General features: G+C 32.9%; 2 protein-coding genes across 2 annotated transcripts; both read left to right on the top strand.

Annotated features, from left to right (window-relative positions):
- The first annotated feature begins 10,601 nt into the window (after positions 1 to 10,601).
- LOC139901086 (uncharacterized) lies at positions 10,602 to 13,025 on the top strand. Its single transcript, XM_071883825.1, has 9 exons — positions 10,602 to 10,661; positions 10,935 to 10,939; positions 11,309 to 11,362; positions 11,660 to 11,816; positions 11,945 to 12,212; positions 12,318 to 12,414; positions 12,500 to 12,630; positions 12,764 to 12,848; positions 12,947 to 13,025. Exons 1-9 carry the CDS (start codon positions 10,602 to 10,604, stop codon positions 13,023 to 13,025), a joined length of 936 nt encoding a protein of 311 aa, XP_071739926.1.
- A 1,777-nt stretch (positions 13,026 to 14,802) lies between these two features.
- LOC139901085 (uncharacterized) lies at positions 14,803 to 17,450 on the top strand. Its single transcript, XM_071883824.1, has 10 exons — positions 14,803 to 14,958; positions 15,057 to 15,333; positions 15,447 to 15,543; positions 15,677 to 15,807; positions 15,901 to 15,982; positions 16,118 to 16,268; positions 16,402 to 16,577; positions 16,675 to 16,795; positions 16,942 to 17,181; positions 17,277 to 17,450. Exons 1-10 carry the CDS (start codon positions 14,803 to 14,805, stop codon positions 17,448 to 17,450), a joined length of 1,605 nt encoding a protein of 534 aa, XP_071739925.1.
- Positions 17,451 to 18,432: the final 982 nt, after the last annotated feature.

Genomic DNA, 18,432 nt, shown 5'->3' with positions numbered 1-18,432 from the left:
AACTAGTTGTCCACAGTTAGATGTACAGAAATAAATCGATAAATATTATCTTGAATCAATCCACGACCCAGTGTATACGTATCTCAGTATTGAATACAACTCAAACTATATATATTTTGGAATCAACCTCAACTCTGTATAGCTAACTCCAACATTCACATATAGAGTGTCTATGGTTGTTCCGAAATATATATAGATGTGTCGAGATGATAGGTCAAAACATTGTATACGTGTCTATGGTATCTCAAGATTACATAATATACAATACAAGTTGATTAAGTTATGGTTGGAATAGATTTGTTACCAATTTTCACGTAGCTAAAATGAGAAAAATTATCCAATCTTGTTTTACCCATAACTTCTTCATTTTAAATCCGTTTTGAGTGAATCAAATTGCTATGGTTTCATATTGAACTCTATTTTATGAATCTAAACAGAAAAAGTATAGGTTTATAGTCGTAAAAATAAGTTACAAGTCGTTTTTGTAAAGGTAGTCATTTCAGTCGAAAGAACGACGTCTAGATGACCATTTTAGAAAACATACTTCCACTATGAGTTTAACCATAATTTTTGGATATAGTTTCATATTCATAATAAAAATCATTTTCTCAGAATAACAACTTTTAAGTCAAAGTTTATCATAGTTTTTAATTAACTAACCCAAAACAGCCCGCGGTGTTTCTACGACGGCGTAAATCCGGTTTTACGGTGTTTTTCGTGTTTCCAGGTTTTAAATCATTAAGTTAGCATATCATATAGATATAGAACATGTGTTTAGTTGATTTTAAAAGTCAAGTTAGAAGGATTAACTTTTTTTTGCGAACAAGTTTAGAATTAACTAAACTATGTTCTAGTGATTACAAGTTTAAACCTTCGAATAAGATAGCTTTATATATATATAAATCGAATGATGTTATGAACATCATTACTACCTTAAGTTCCTTGGATAAACCTACTTGAAAAGAGAAAAATGGATCTAGCTTCAACGGATCCTTGGATGGCTCGAAGTTCTTGAAGCAGAATCATGACACGAAAACAAGTTCAAGTAAGATCATCACTTGAAATAAGATTGTTATCGTTATAGAAATTGAACTAAAGTTTGAATATGATTATTACCTTGTATTAGAATGATAACCTACTGTAAGAAACTAAGATTTCTTGAGGTTGGATGATCACCTTACAAGATTGGAAGTGAGCTAGCAAACTTGAAAGTATTCTTGATTTTATGTAACTAGAACTTGTAGAATATATGAAGAACACTTAGAACTTGAAGATAGAACTTGAGAGAGATCAATTAGATGAAGAAAATTAAAGAATGAAAGTGTTTTTAGGTGTTTTTGGTCGTTGGTGTATGGATTAGATATAAAGGATATGTAATTTTGTTTTCATGTAAATAAGTCATGAATGATTACTCATATTTTTGTAATTTTATGAGATATTTCATGCTAGTTGCCAAATGATGGTTCCCACATGTGTTAGGTGACTCACATGGGCTGCTAAGAGCTGATCATTGGAGTGTACATACCAATAGTACATACATCTAAAAGCTGTGTATTGTACGAGTACGAATACGGGTGCATACGAGTAGAATTGTTGATGAAACTGAACGAGGATGTAATTGTAAGCATTTTTGTTAAGTAGAAGTATTTTGATAAGTGTATTGAAGTCTTTCAAAAGTGTATAAATACATATTAAAACACTACATGTATATACATTTTAACTTAGTCGTTAAGTCATCGTTAGTCGTTACATGTAAGTGTTGTTTTGAAACCTTTAGGTTAACGATCTTGTTAAATGTTGTTAACCCAATGTTTATAATATCAAATGAGATTTTAAATTATTATATTATCATGATATTATCATGTATGAATATCTCTTAATATGATATATATATATATATATATATATATATATATATATATATATATATATACATTAAATGTCTTTACAACGATAATCGTTACATATATGTCTAGTTTAAAAATCATTAAGTTAGTAGTCTTGTTTTTACATATGTAGTTCATTGTTAATATACTTAATGATATGTTTACTTATCATAGTATCATGTTAACTATATATATATATATATATATATATATATATATATATATATATATATATATATATATATATATATATATATATATATATATATATATCCATATATATGTCATCATATAGTTTTTACAAGTTTTAACGTTCGTGAATCACCGGTCAACTTGGGTGGTCAATTGTCTATATGAAACATATTTCAATTAATAAAGTCTTAACAAGTTTGATTGCTTAACATGTTGGAAACATTTAATCATGTAAATATCAATCTCAATTAATATATATAAACATGGAAAAGTTCGGGTCACTCCAGCGACGGCGTCGATCTCCAATTTCGTTGAACCGACGGTGACAAAAACTAGCCGTTTAATTTTGAATTTTAAAAAACTAGCCGTTTAACGGCTAGTTTGATATTTTTTTTCTTATAAATACCACAATTTTTTCTTCATTTTTCTCACACAACTTTATATTTATTTATGTGACGACCCGACAAAATCGCCATTGACGGCGCCGTCAACTTAGGTCCCGTTACGTGGTCATGGTCCCTAAATGAGACGCGTTTGACCAAATTTATGTCGCATTCATTTGAAACGTGTATGACTTGCAAAGTTTTAAGTTACCAAACGGTTCGACAACAAGTTTAAGTTTACAAAAGTTGTAAAGTAAAAATGAAATAACTTGCGACATAATATAAGTTGAAATTCACGAATGCTATCAATAGCGTATGCATGTATGCTTGACCCCAAGCAAGTAATCAAAGTGTGCGGAAGCATGTATCAAGTAGCCAAGTATGAACCTGAGAAACATATAGAAAACTGTCAACGAAAAACGTTGGTGAAATCATAGGTGTATTTGTAAACGTTGTTTTTGAACCACAAGATTTAGTATAAGTTAATTATCCAAATAGTTTGCATTCCAAAGTTGTTGTACGTTCGCGAGCACCCAATTATCAAGACTTAACTGTTTTACGAACCCCGTTATCATAGTGTTAGAACCTATACTATACCCGAAAATATATTTCATCCGCTAACGGTAGCGAACCGTCCGAATGAGGGCTCGTCAAGCTTGTATGGATCCACACAACATAAGTTCGCTTTTACACCCTACAAGTGTAACTAATGATAATTGAATTGAGGCTTTTTGTTCTAACTCACTGTGGAATGTTTGTTTTCGTACTTGTGTTCAAAGCATAAAAGTATGATACATATATGTTTCTCATCCCATGATTTAAAGAATAAAAGTTGTTGAAAATATGGGACTATGATCTCACGTTGAGTGCACGAGTATAAAGGTACTTCACAAAGTAAACGTGTGCATGAAAGTTGTTTAGTCTTGACCTAAACAAGTAAGTTGTTTAATCATGTTAATGAAGTTTTTCTAAGTCAACTTGCATACCAAAATGTAGCTAATGATGCTAGTAACACATTTAATACATGAACTTTAACATAACAATAACATTTAATCAACCAAAACTCAAGATTAAACACACCCATTTCAAGTGTTCATGCTAGTTACTCAAAACAACAAAATCGAGCAAACCAATCACATATTCATGTTAGAATCGAGCCATAGACACTAACTAACACACTTTAAATTTTAAAGGTCTAATTTATGAAATTTAGATATTTTGAAAAGCTTACTCCAAGTTATGAAATTGGTACCAAAACGTAGAGGTTGAAGAGAGGATTCCAAAAGTATAATTTGTTTTGATGTTAGCCTCCTAGATCGGATTTAGATGATGATTCTTTGATGTTGGGGTTTGAGAGAAAAAGATGGAAGTATGCAGAATGAGGGAGGTGGAAGATGGATGGAATGAATGGTGGGGAGGTGGGTTGACTAGTTGACCTAGTCAACTAGTTTGCCCACTTGGCAACTTTAGTCCCTCGAGTTTAAAAGCGGGTGCGTGAATTAACCACACGAATTATTTTAAATACGTTAGAGTAAACGAGAGATGTTATAATTAAATAACGGTAATATTAAAAACGCTAATTTACGGAAGTTACGAATTTAGGTAACGAAAGATATTATCTAAAAAAAATGGGCGTTAAAATAAATTAACGGAAAAATGCGGGTTATTACATTACCCACACCTTAAAAGAAATTTCGTCCCAAAATTTAGTTGGAAGTAGTAGTTGTTGTTTCTTTTTAGAGACCTTGCGATGCCAATTCTACGAATAAGTGAGGGTACTTCCTTCTCATTTGATCTTGGCATTCCAACGAACTTTGACGATCGGGATTTTACTTTGTTCTTAAGGCTTGGTTTCACGATTCATAATTTCAACCGGTTTTTCCATGAAGTGGAGTTTGTCATAGATAGTAAGCTCATCGAAAAGGGATAACAAGTTCTTGTTCGGCAAGACACTTCTTCAAGTTTGGCACATGGAATGTAGGATGAACGGGACTCAATTAAGTCGGAAGGTCTAAACGGTAAGTAACAGGTTTAATATGCTCCAAGATTACAAAAGGATCAATATTCCGCGGATTTAGCTTTCTACGTTTCCCGAAATGGATTACACCTTTTCAAGGTGCGACTATTAACATTACGCGGTCATTCACTTAGAATTCGAGGGGTTTACGTCTAACCTCGTCATAGCACTTTTGGTGACTACGGGCAGTCTTGAGCCTTTCTTGAATTGGACAATTTCTCGGTTGTTTCATGAATGAGTTCGGGTCTGGTGAGTTGCTTATCGCCTACTTCAGACCAACAATTAGACGAACGACATTTGCGGTCACATAAAGCTTCGAAAGGTGCGGCGTTAATACTCGAATGATAACTATCATTGCATGAGGAAATCGGCTAAAAGCAACAATACAAGTTCGTAATACGACTTCCAAAGTTTGAATCGTACGTTTGCTTGGTCCGTCGATTTGTGGATGGTACGCGGTACTCATGTTTAAACGTGTCCACAAGACTTCTTGTAAGGCACTCCGAAATTTAGAAGTGAAATGAGTATCTCAATACGAAATAAATGACAATGGCACACCGTGTCGAGATAGAATTCCTATAATGTATAGTCGTACAAGTCTTTCCAATCTTGTCGGTTTCTAAAAGACGTTTCTTAGGACAAGTTTCTTATTGGTTTCTGAAAAACATTTGTTAGGACCATTCACCCTCGTGGCGAATACTAGTATAACGTGAAGAGTCTCTCTCTCCATTGAGAATTTAGATAAAATATTTCCTTACACGGAAGTACGAGTGTAATGCGAGAGAAGTTTCCGCCTCGATGTGAGCATAACAAGCGTGTTGTAGTTCGTCGATAAAACTTGTGCGAAAATGAGATACACGTGTAACATATGTTTTGAAGTTGAAAGAATTTGTCATTTATTCAGAAGCATCAATATGGTTTGGAAATAATCAAAGATGTGTCCTTGGTATGGTTGTTATCAATATTCTCGGAGTTCTAGGATGTTCAATAAAGAAAAATAAAGTCATGTAACATGGCACATGGTGACGATTAGGTTGATAGAGTCTAATCACCATCACGAGTCATTAGAACTTTGCTATGACTTACCATAATATAACCACGTTGATCGAGTGTCGTTATATTATGCCAACTCATACCTCCATTCCCACATCACTCCATAGAATTAAGTTCGTGTAATCGTGAAGATTTAAAATGAACAAATTGTAACGACATCTCTAACGTTGCTCGTATTTAATCGAAAGAATTAGTGAAACTCTGAAGATGTGTTTCCGAAGGGAAGTGTATAACTGGTTGTTCACGTCAATGCGGTTCAAGTCAAACAATAATGTCTTTAGGTACGAAAAGAGTAACGGATTATGATAACAAATAGTACGCAACCGTAGTGATAAGTAGTGATGACGATACTCACCTAGAGTAGTGGTGGTAGTAACAAGAAGTGGTAGATAGTGATGAACACGGGTGTATCATCGGCAGTGGCTAGTGATTTCCATAGTGGTGGAAACTTTATACTACTTGTGGATAGTAAGCTGGGACGGTGGTGAATAACAATCTAGGAGACAGAGTTCCCGAATTAGCGTAACTTATGAAGTCGTCATCCTCCTTACGCGTATGAATCTTAAGTTTACGTGTCTTACCCGAAAGTGGCAGAGTACGAGTTCGTATGATGAAAATTTGGTACCATTAAGAAGTTCACCTAAGAAAGATTCAAGTATAAATGTACAAGTAGTCAAGTAAGTGCTATCTATAGCAAATGCAAGTCAAAATGCAATGATTAACTATCCGATTGTAGTCTAGATTCACTAATGCGTCCTAACGACTCTGTCAGACACACTAATGTACATCCTAGATCCCTACAACCAACGCTATAATACCAACTGTGACAACCCGATAAAATCGCCATTGACGGCGCCGTTAACTTAGGTCCCGTTACGTGGTCATAGTCCCTAAATGAGACGCATTTGACCAAAATTATGTCGCATTCATTTGAAACGTGTATGACTTGCAAAGTTTTAAGTTACCAAACGGTTCGACAACAAGTTTAAGTTTACAAAAGTTGTAAAGTAAAAATGAAATAACTTGCGACATAATATAAGTTGAAATTCACGAATGCTATCAATAGCGTATGCAAGTATGCTTGACCCCAAGCAAGTAATCAAAGTGTGCGGAAGCATGTACCAAGTAGCCAAGTATAAACATGAGAAACATATAAAAAAATGTCAATGAAAAACGTTGGTGAAATCATAGGTGTATTTGTAAACGTTGTTTTTGAACCACAAGATTTAGTATAAGCTGATTATCCAAACCGTTTGCATTCCAAAGTTGTTGTACGTTCGCGAGCACCCAATTATCAAGACTTAACTGTGTTACGAACCCCGTTATCATAGTGTTAGAACCTACACTATACCCGAAAATATATTTCATCCGCTAACGGTAGCGAACCGTCCGAATGAGGGCGCGTCAAGCCCGTATGGATCCACACAACATAAGTTCACGTTTACACCATACAAGTGTGACTAATGATAATTGAATTGAGGCTTTTTATTCTAACTCGATGTGGAATGTTTGTTTTCGTACTTGTGTTCAAAGCATAAAAGTATGATACGTAAATGTTTCTCATCCCAGGATTTAAAGAATAAAAGTTGTTGAAAAGATGGGACTATGATCTCACCTTGAGTGCAGGAGTATAAAGGTACTTCACAAAGTAAACGTGTGCATGAAAGTTGTTTAGTCTTGACTTGAACAAGTAAGTTGTATCAATACCGAGTAAGACACAAGGTTGGTCGAAATATTTTCAATTAGTCCTATAGCTCGTTACGACTCGATTATATAGCATGCGAATCAAATTGTCAAGTTTCATGCAAGATATAAGTATAAAAGCAAGTTAGAACGATCACATAAGTTTTTGGTTAAGTTTGACTAAAAGTCAAACTTGGTCAAAGTCAAAGTCAACGGGGTTGAGTCGGGTTTTTGACTATTGTTTCATGATGAGAAATCATATATAAGCATGTTGGCCAAGTTTCATGTTAATCGGAGTTACGAGTAAGCGGGGGTGAAAATGTGAAATCACAAGGTGATTTTGGTCAGGGACTTTCTCTGCACAGGAGTGGGGCACCAAGACCAGGTGCGGCGTTCTTGAGGACCCAGAAGCGACGCTCTTGTCTCCAGAAGCGGCGTTCCTGGCGCCTGATGAAAAACTCCACAATAGATTGACCAGGAGCGGCGCTTTTGGTACAAAAGCGGCGCTCCTATACCTAGGAAAATGTTGTTGCTGAATTTTGTTATGTGCACGAACCAAACTTCATTCAAACCCAAATTATGAACCGAAAACACTCAAAACGCATACCATACATTGTTGGAAAGGTATTTTAACAAGGAATGCAACTAAATACATATCATCAATCAAATCCATCATTTACAATAACCAAAACCTCGTCGAATGATCGTTAAAAGTTCATCATTAAAGTTTCAAGTTCATAAAATGCATTTCATGATTCGGGAATCCAATTTACACATACGATATGCCGTTTCGAAGGTAATTAAACATACATTGCAACTAAACACTTACCAACAACATTGCAAAGTATTCAATGCATCAAAAGTTCGTAATTAAGTCTATCAAACCCTAATCAAAAATCGCAAAATCATTAATCATGTTAATGAAGTTTTTCCTAGTCAACCTACATACCAAAATGTAGCTAATGATGCTAGTAACACATTTAATACATGAACTTTAACATAACAATAACATTTAATCAACCAAAACTCAAGATTAAACACACCCATTTCAAGTGTTCATGCTAGTTACTCAAAACAACAAAATCGAGCAAACCAATCACATATTCATGTTAGACTCGAGCCATAGACACTAACTAATACACTTTCAAGTTTAAAGGTCTAATTTATGAAATTTAGAGATTTTGAAAAGCATGCCCCAAGCTATGAAATTAGTACCAAAACGTAGAGGATGAAGAGAGGATTCCAAAAGTACAATTTGTTTTGATGTTAGCCTCCTAGATCAGATTTAGATGATGATTCTTTGATGTTGGGGTTTGAGAGAAAAAGATGAAAGTATGAAGAATGAGGGAGGTGAAAGATGGATGGAATGAATGGTGGGGAGGTGGGTTGACTAGTTGACCTAGTCAACTAGTTTGCCCACTTGACAACTTTAGTCCATCGAGTTTAAAAGCGGGTGCGTGAATTAACCACACGAATTATTTTAAATACGCTAGAGTAAACGAGAGATGTTATAATTATATAACGGTAATATTGAAAACGCTAATTTACGGAAGGTACGAATTTAGGTAACGAAAGATATTATCTAAAAAAGACGGGCGTTGAAATATATTAACGGAAAAATGCGGGTTATTACAATATATCATTTTCTCTCTAAAATATTCAAATTATTTACCATTCAACACAATCTTTTTATCTTATTTTATCACAAAATGTCTTCTTCTTCGAGTTCTTCCGGCGACTCGTTCACAAACTGTACACTAAACGTACTTGAAGATTTATCTTCTGAAGATGAAGTTAACTCACGTCGTTATATACGTCGAGATCATTATGGAGCACACGAACGTTTGATGGACGAAATTTAATAAATGTAATGTAGTTTATTTTATAAATTTCACTTTATTATTTTGTTTTTATTTTATTAAATTAATTTAAATACAATATTATAAATCAATTAAAAAATTAAAAATGGACACTGAATTGACACTGAAATGAACACTGTGGACACCTCCACCTTACACACCGTCAGTCAATTTCGGTATCCAAATGGACATGAACACCTAGTGCTCTTACACGTTTTTTTAAGGTTTTCAATAATATACTGTATCTGGTGCTATTCCTATTAACCTTTTCAGGTGACAAATGTCGTAGACTTTCATTAACCTATAGTGTTTATTTGCCTCATTTATAAATGTAAGGCTAAAAGGCTATGAGGCTATCACAAGTATTCTAATGCAAGGATCGTGGCCAAACAATTATCAGTAACAAGCAATTTGAACAATACCAAATAAATAGAAAAACAGCCGCAGCTTGTTTTTTTTATTCACATTAAATATCAAAACCTAAAAGCTGGATGAAAAAAACCCTATGAAAGGTTTAAATACTAGGAAAGAAATAATATAAAAAAAAGGAAACAAAATAACAAAACAATTAGAACTGCCAATAAAATCTTACAGAATTTTCCTTTGCTTCCTGGACAAGTATCACCCTATTCCCTGTCAACTTTTTAACAGCCCATCAGCCCACTCGTCCCAAGACGAATCCAACAACATATCCATCCGTTTCTACATCATATTTCATTATGTGAAATTTCATACGAATAATATACACGCATACACATATCTACTCTATACCTTAAAATAGGGTTTTTTTTAGGTAATAAGTATTTTGAAGCACCCTTTAATGACCATTAGATCAGGTATTTACAACACCTTACCCCTTCATCCAATGGACAAGAATAATCTATCAAACTTATTAGCTAATAAATCCTCATTTGAAAGACAATATGTCTAATATACCCCCTTACACTATAAACTAACGGGATCAAAACACAAAAATAGGGGTCCTTGCATATTACTTCATTTCATTTATCAAAGCAAAACCAATGTAACACTCTCCTCTCTATTCTCGCGTCATCCCTACCATCGCCTTCAGAATTACTGAATTCAGTCGATAAGTTTAAAAACCGCAAAAACCTCCCTATCCAGTCGATAGGTTCAAAACCTTCCTACAATCGCAGAAAGCAACCTTAAATATTTCGTCCATTAGGGTTCGTGATTTAGCGAATTGCCGAAGCATATGAGATTAATTTATCTAATATCACCAAAACGAGAGCATTAGGGTTGGCGTTTATACATTTTGATGTTCAATTCTGCCGATTATGATTTGTAGCTAACATGACTCCGATTTCTTCATCATCAATATCAGGTTTGGAAACTATAGATTAATCCTTTTGATTTGTGCAATTGTTTTAATTTCATATTTGAATCTGAATCAGGATCGCCAACATGGGTACTTTATATGGTTCATTCTATTGATATCAATTAGCTTCTTCATTTTCGGATGACAATTCCACACAAACTAAATTTTGATTTGAAGATCATATTTCTAATGAGTAATCGTGAAGAAAAATATGGTCAGAAGCCTATTAAGGGTACTCCACATCCAAAGGTACTTTTGTTTTGGTTCTAATTACTTCATTAAACCTTTATATGCTAACAGTAAGTGGATTAAACCTTTAAATTTACCTTTATAATCATTAAACCTTTCAAATCAAAGATTTTTCGATCGATTTGTTTATCTAGGGTTCAACTGAACATGTATACATGTCGTGATTGAATTCATACAGGACATTTTCAGATAAGTTATTTGCATACTTTTAATTATAGATTAATCCTTTTGATTTGTGAGCTTGTTTTAATTCCTTATTTGAATCTGAATCAGGACATGTGAGTCTGAATTAAAATGATTACAATGATATTTAAGGTCTAATAATTTTATAACAGTGATGACCAGTGAGGTGATATCTTACATATAATGATATATAAAATAGTTGTAATTTTTATATAGTTTCAGTGGTCGGCTATTATTTGTGAGTCTAATTTATTATATAGTTTATGCATACTGCAGGTCTATTTACAAGAGGAAGAATTTGATTAAACTTGTGACAGGTATTCCTAATCTCTTAGCATATATTGTCATTGATTTATAATAAATGCATATAAAGGTTTAATGTTGCATAATTTTAATTATATATCAAATACGCCTAAAACATAATCACAGTTTATGTGTGTGTAATATATTGTTTATGCATACAGGTCTATTTACAAGAGGCAAAATTTGATTAAACTTGTGACAGGTATTCCTAAACTGTTAGCATATATTGTCATTGTTTTATAATAAATGCATATTAATTGTATAATCTTGCATAATTTTAATGATATATCAAATACGCCTAAAACATAATCACAGTTATTTGTGATTTGCAGGAAAAATAAAATCTACAGCCATATTACAATTATTCTGCACTATTTTTGGTAATTATATGCTCCTAATTAACTCAAAGAAATCTTTACAACTTTTAAAAATATCATTCAACCCACTATATATAGATATGCCAATAGACCTGCTATTCACCACACATTCAATCATTTGGCAAAATCGTGCAGAATGGACAATATAGTGCAGTTCACTGACTTGAACAATTTACATCCTGGAATATTAAATCCTAATGTCCGAGTCAAGGTATGGGCAATAACGAGAAAATTCTTTTGGAAGACTCCGGCTAATGTAGTTTCTTTGGAGGTTGTGCTAATTGATCAACAGGTACTATCATCATTATGTTAATCATTATAAAGAATGTATATACCTAATAAATGTTATTAGATATTACAGGAACCTTCACATGTTTCCAATCCAATTTACAAATTGTCACTAATAATTATTTTAAATAGGGACATAAAATCTTTGCATCCATCAATCGGAATTTAATACCAGTGTTTGAAGGTATCTTAGTTGAAGGTCATTTTTTTGACATATCGGGTTTTAATGTGGTTCCATATGAAGATCGTTATAAGTTGCTAGATCACTTGTGGAAGATCCAGTTTCTACTTCACACCAACCTTCAGCCATGTCCACCTTTTAATCTTCCAAATGATGGATACCATCCTGTTAATTATCCTGACATCCTCTCGTCGGTATTAGATCCAACTCTTGCTTTTGGTATGATTTCTATATTTCCTTCCAAAATATATAGATACATTCCAATTATATTGTATTATATTAAGCGGAATAAGAATATACTGTTTTATATTTTTTTAAATTTAGATGTTGTTGGACAACTGGTCGAACTAAGACGTCTACGTGTGGCAATTGTGAACGGACACCCTATGCAGTATATTCGATTTACTCTCCAAGATTTAACGTATGTTTGAAATTTTTATGCTGATGTTTGAAATTGAAAACAACAATTTTAAAATGTCTTAATCATATGTGTGTATGCATGACAGTGGTCATAGGATCACAGTTTCGTTTAGTGGGACCAACGCGGTACAACTGTATCATTATGCAACAACTCATGGAGATGCTGCAGTTCCAATAATCTGCTTGCTTAACAACTGCTTCATTAAAGAGTGGGAAGGTAATCACATTTATATTTATATAATTATATAATGCCTTATAAATTTCTCATTTTCAATTACATATAAATTAGACCTGTAACCATTACAACAGGTTAAATTCAACTTAGCCCCTAATGTAATTGTTTCTAATAGGTGGTTCTGTCGTTACTAACCACGTTTGGGGTACTCGCCTTTTCATCAATGAGCCTATCGACTCTATAGTTGACTATACGGCAGTGTAAGACATATTATATTATTTCAAATGTTTTCATTTTCAGACTTAGATATTTCCATAAACAATTACATTACTAATAACTCTTATATTTATAAATATAGTCTACAAAACCTTGGTGGTGAAGGTTTCGTTGATGGTGTGAATGAGCAAAATGGTGGGGTTGTTTTTCTTGAAGATTAGAGCAATGAAGGCAATGAATGAAGGCAATGATTGACCAAAATAAAGCCGTCCTAATAAATGAAGTTTATTTTTCAATTATGTTTTAGCATTTTGCTTTGATAATCTCATTGTTATGTTATTATGAAACGTTTATCTATTTTGTTTTTAGTTATCATTTATATTTATATTATGGTGTCAATCAATTAAATCAGTGGTCCTTGCATTTGATTTCATTTCATTGCTAAACCAAAAAAAATAAAAAATGCACCAACATGCTATCTACATTAACATCCACAATAATTTGTGATTCGCTGGACTTAACCATGTTGCGATTTCATCTAATTATTATCCCTCACTGTATGCAATGTCATTTAATTATTATCCACCATGTTACTTATTAAAGATCTCTTCATCATCCTATAACAAGGGTCAGATATCTCGATTCCGGTTGCAACACTAATTTAAACCTTCAAATAAAACACTGAATTAAATGACATTGCAACAAAGGTAACACGCAGGATTCTCAAATTCGAACTATCTATATTTGGTGACTGAAATGTAAACATCGTATTCATTCTATCCTCATCTAGAATGCGCATAATTTATGTGGTTCTGTGGAAGTTTTGTTCATAAAACTGAAGGATTATAAGTTTTGTTCCAGATCCTATCCAATTGATGATCATCAAAGTGGTCCTGTATATATGGTTAATTAATATTTGGTTCCTTCAATAGCCATTTTCATTCCTTGTGAATATGTTTTTCATTTCAATATAGCAACAAATGATCTGGAATTAAACAAATGGTCTGGAATTTCACAAATCAGCATGCTCAAGTCTTCATCTTGCGAATCACAGAATTATAGCAACAAAGTTTGTTAATTGTTTTTGATTATTTTTCACATTTTATTTATTCATGAACCAGAAAATAAAAAAATTTGTTTATAAAAAGAGATCTAAAAACCAAAATTAGAACTTATTATGGATTAGTACAAACCCATCTACATCAGATATGTTTTTTTTTTGCTTTCTTAATTTTAACGAACATAATAAATATAATGGTTTTTTTGTTTTCTTATTTTTTTTGTTCTACGATTATTATGTATTAATTAAAATAATAAATGTATGTTAATATAGGTTTGACTAGGAAAATACCAGTTACACACAATGCTTAAATATATTCTGATTCACACAATTTGAATTATTTTTTAGTGCTTTATTTTCTAAACCGATCCCCTTGCAATCCCTAAGTAATCGCCACTCTTTTGACCCCTATTATTGCCATTCAATTTTAACAGTTGTATACACGCGTGCACAATCCCTGATTAACCGCCACTAAATTGAATCCTAATTTTCAAACGGGTAAGGTAAATAAACAATGATTCAAATCCATTTGGATTAATTTATTTGTGGTTTCTTTTTCATAACCGAACCTCTCTCTTCTAATCCCTAAAGAACCGCCAATCCCTTAAACCCTAATTATGGCATCCGATTTCAACATTTGTATACATAATAAGTGAATAACAATCGTCGTTGCATATGAGCATTTATAACCAAATCCCTTAATTGTCGGTATTGATGGCAGATTAACAAACAAAACGAGTATATTCATGCCAATCTTGCCTTCTAATTTCCATTAATTTCACAATATCATACACAAGTTCTTGATCTTCATTGCAATTTGTCAAACATTCCTAAATTTCAAAAGCTCTCTTTGTGCTATAAATACAGCTTTACTATTTTCGTTTCTTCTCACAAACCTACCATAACAATCATACACACACACAAACTATCCTGTTACAATGGCTGATGTAGTTGAAATTACCCCACTTAATTTGATCACCCAGGAGCGTGACGATTGGAAAGTGCGAGTCAAGGTGATCAACCAATGGAGCAAGACTGCGTACATGAAGCCGGAATCGATATTTTCATATGAATTTGTTCTTGTCGATTTTCAGGTAATAAATCAATTTACATTCAACTTAGTTATTAGTTAAATGCATTTTATAAAAGTAAATATAACTCACCATATCTTAATGATCATTTGAATGTGCAGGGACACAAGATGAGGGCATCGATTTACAAAAATCTAATGCCCTTTTTTGCTCATACCTTTAAGGAAGGTGGTTTTGTTGATCTTAGTACCTTTGAATTGAAACTGAATGATGATGATTGGAAACTTGCTGACCATGATTTAAAAATCTGTTTCTTGAGAAAAACTACTGTCAGAAGGTGTCCCCCTTTTAAAATTTTAAGAGATGTTTTTAACTGTGTTGCCTATAAGGATGTTCAAGATTGGGTTTTACCCAAGGACTCTGTGTTTGGTAAGAGATGTACTAATTTTAAAATTTATTTGCATTATATTTTAAACAAATATGTGTTACTCCCTAATCATCCATTTTTATGTTAAATTGACTAACCTAACTTAATCTAATCGTATGCCTAGATATTGTTGGCCAGTTGGTGAAACTGAATAGGTATAAGGTGGATAAAGATGATAATGGTGAGAAGAAATCAATTGAGTTTGAACTTTCTGATGCAAGGTATATATGTCTTCTTAAATCTCTGCAATTCACTATAATACATGCCTTTCAAAAAAAAAAATACCCTATAATACATATGAATTTACAGCCAGTTGTTTTAGTACACTTATGCATTCTGTTTCTTATTTACCAGTGGAGAGAAGGTGAGGTGTAAGTTATGGGGTGCACATGCTGAAAAGTTGCACGATACTTTATTGTCTGAATACAAAAAAGATGAACCAGTTATACTCATGCTTCATAACTGTCGATATAAGGACTGGGAAGGTACATATGATCCTCATGTCAAACTTACTTTTGTTACATAATATTAGTTCAATTACCATAATATTCATATATATGTTTGGATAAACCATTTAGGTCCTCAAGTCAATAATCTCTTGTGGGGCTTTAAACTGTTCTTAAATGAACCAATTCAACCAATTGAAGAATTTAAGGATGCGTATGTCTCATACCTTTACTACCTATTTACTTAAAATTACAATGGAGATTGTTATTCAGTTTCACATTTTAAATAACATGTTTGGATCTTAGTATTACATGTTTTAGTCTAAAACAAATATCAATCCGTACACAGCTTGGCAACTGCTATACGCGAGGATGATAAGTATGTGAAACCTGTGGTTGAAGTAGATCTTGGTAAGGATGAGTCGTCTGCTCTTACAAAATTTACTGATCAGGAAAATAATAAAGCATATATAATCGATGACGTTCGTCTGTTTGAGAAGGTATTTACATACAAAATTACATTCAACCTCGATTACAGTGTATCTCAATTGGGCTACTTATTAACAAATGTCTTTTGAAAATGCTTTTAATCCACTTTGATTTATATGTTAAAAAACATGTGACACAACATAGGTCTGCACATTTGTTGTCCGAGGACGTGTGAGCAGTTTTGCTGAAAAGGAAGGATGGTTCCAATACTACTGTGGAACGTGTGATAAAAAGGTGCAGAAAACCTATGATCTTGAGGAAATGATGTATTTGTATGATTGCAAAGTCTGCAACACAACGTATAAAGAAGCAAACCCAAAGTAAGTAAGATTCATTTATAATGTGACATACTTTATATTTTATTCTTCACATATTATACATTTTTTAAATTACGTTTAAAACATCATGTATAATTAGGGTTCGTGCGACGATCTATGTTCAAGACATAACTGGGGGATGTGAGATGTCACTATTTGATGGACAACTATCAAAGATGACACATCGAAGTGTTCAATGGCTCAACAATGCTGCAAAAAATGTGAGTTGACTACTTTTTTTTTAATTCCTTTTATTTTTATTTTTTTATTTTTATTTTATTTTACTTTTTTTTTTTGACATTGTACATTAATAATTAATAAATGTGTTCGGATAACGTATTAGTCTAACACTTGAATGTGGAATTAGGCTTCTGATATTTGTGATTACCCATTGGAGTTGAATAAACTTCTTAACAAGAAGTTTGCCTTCATTGTGAAACATAACTTGTATGGTGATGAGAACAAGTTGTCCGGATATACAATCTCTGATTCAACTGACAATGCTTCCGTTTTAAACAAACTTGATGCAATCCTTAAGGATAAAGAGGCAGAATATAGTGCTTTTGATGAGGACATACTTGTGTCTAGCACTCCAGATGTTAAGAAGGTAATATATAATCCCTCTAATTATAGAAATTTCATGCATTGAAAATTTGTATTCAAGTGCCTACTAACACTTGATGTAATAAATATTCTTGATAGATCCCCAAATTTGAAGACTCTGGTGTTGCTTCATCCTGTTCCACAAGCACTACTCCAAGTAGTATTGGTGTTAAACGCCCTTCTCCGTCGCAATCAACTAAAGATGAAACGCCAACCGGAGGGACAACCTCTGCTTTGGGTGATTTGAAAATCCCCAAAATGGAGAAGCTTTGAAGGATCCACTAATGGCCATCATTATAATATGTTTTTCTTGATTTTTCTTGACAATAATGCCATGTCTCATCTTTGTTGGTGAGATATGTCTAATTCAACCTGATGGTTGTCTTAATTTTGTTTTTGGTTGTTCAATTGTTAGCATTTAAACTTTGTGTTTGTTCTTTTTAAATTATGCAATTTATGAATGATGGCTTCTAATAATATAATGAATTTTATTTGATGTGTACACTTATTGCATTCTATTCTAGCTTTGTTCAACCTTGTTTAATTGATAGATATTTGTTCAACCTTGTTTAACTGATACATAATTATAGCTATTGTTAATATTAGAAGTTTATACTTCAGCCCAATAAGATTTGTATAACCCATTAAACTACCTGCTCCACTTGGTCAAATTATCATACGACTTTCGAAATTAAAAGCAAATAGTGAGAGCAATGGTAACAAATGGTAACAACAAAAGTCAATAGCTTGACATCAAATCTACCTTCTTAGTAAAACAAACACAGTTGACTATTTTTGTTTGACTAACAAACACAGTAAAACAATCACATTAATTAACAATTAAACGATGGGTGTTCTCACTATCAGAAATTGCCTCACCATCAACACCAACCACAGTTGAACGATTTTTATTTTGTTTTTTTTTTTTTAAATAATTATATTAATAACAAATAAATGTACAACTCATATAAAGAGTATGATCTAACACTAAAACCAAACAAAATACATCTTTCTGTGTAAATAATCCCATTATGGAACCGAAAACAAATGGAGCATACCTTTGCATATCAAGGACACAGTTTGGTCATCAAATGCACCATAAACCCATTATGGACCCGTAAACAAACCCAATGTTAGATTAACGTTTTCGCATCTTTCATTACATGATAAGACATAACTGCCGCATACACAATCACATACTATAGCATCATATCCAACTCTATTTCCAGTTTATCTCAGTCTGCTGCACCATTTG

This window comes from Rutidosis leptorrhynchoides, chromosome 3 (assembly GCF_046630445.1).
Source record: "Rutidosis leptorrhynchoides isolate AG116_Rl617_1_P2 chromosome 3, CSIRO_AGI_Rlap_v1, whole genome shotgun sequence".
Taxonomy (NCBI): domain Eukaryota; kingdom Viridiplantae; phylum Streptophyta; class Magnoliopsida; order Asterales; family Asteraceae; genus Rutidosis; species Rutidosis leptorrhynchoides.
Note: the sequence above shows the minus strand (reverse complement) of the source record. Positions and strands in the feature narration are given on the sequence as shown.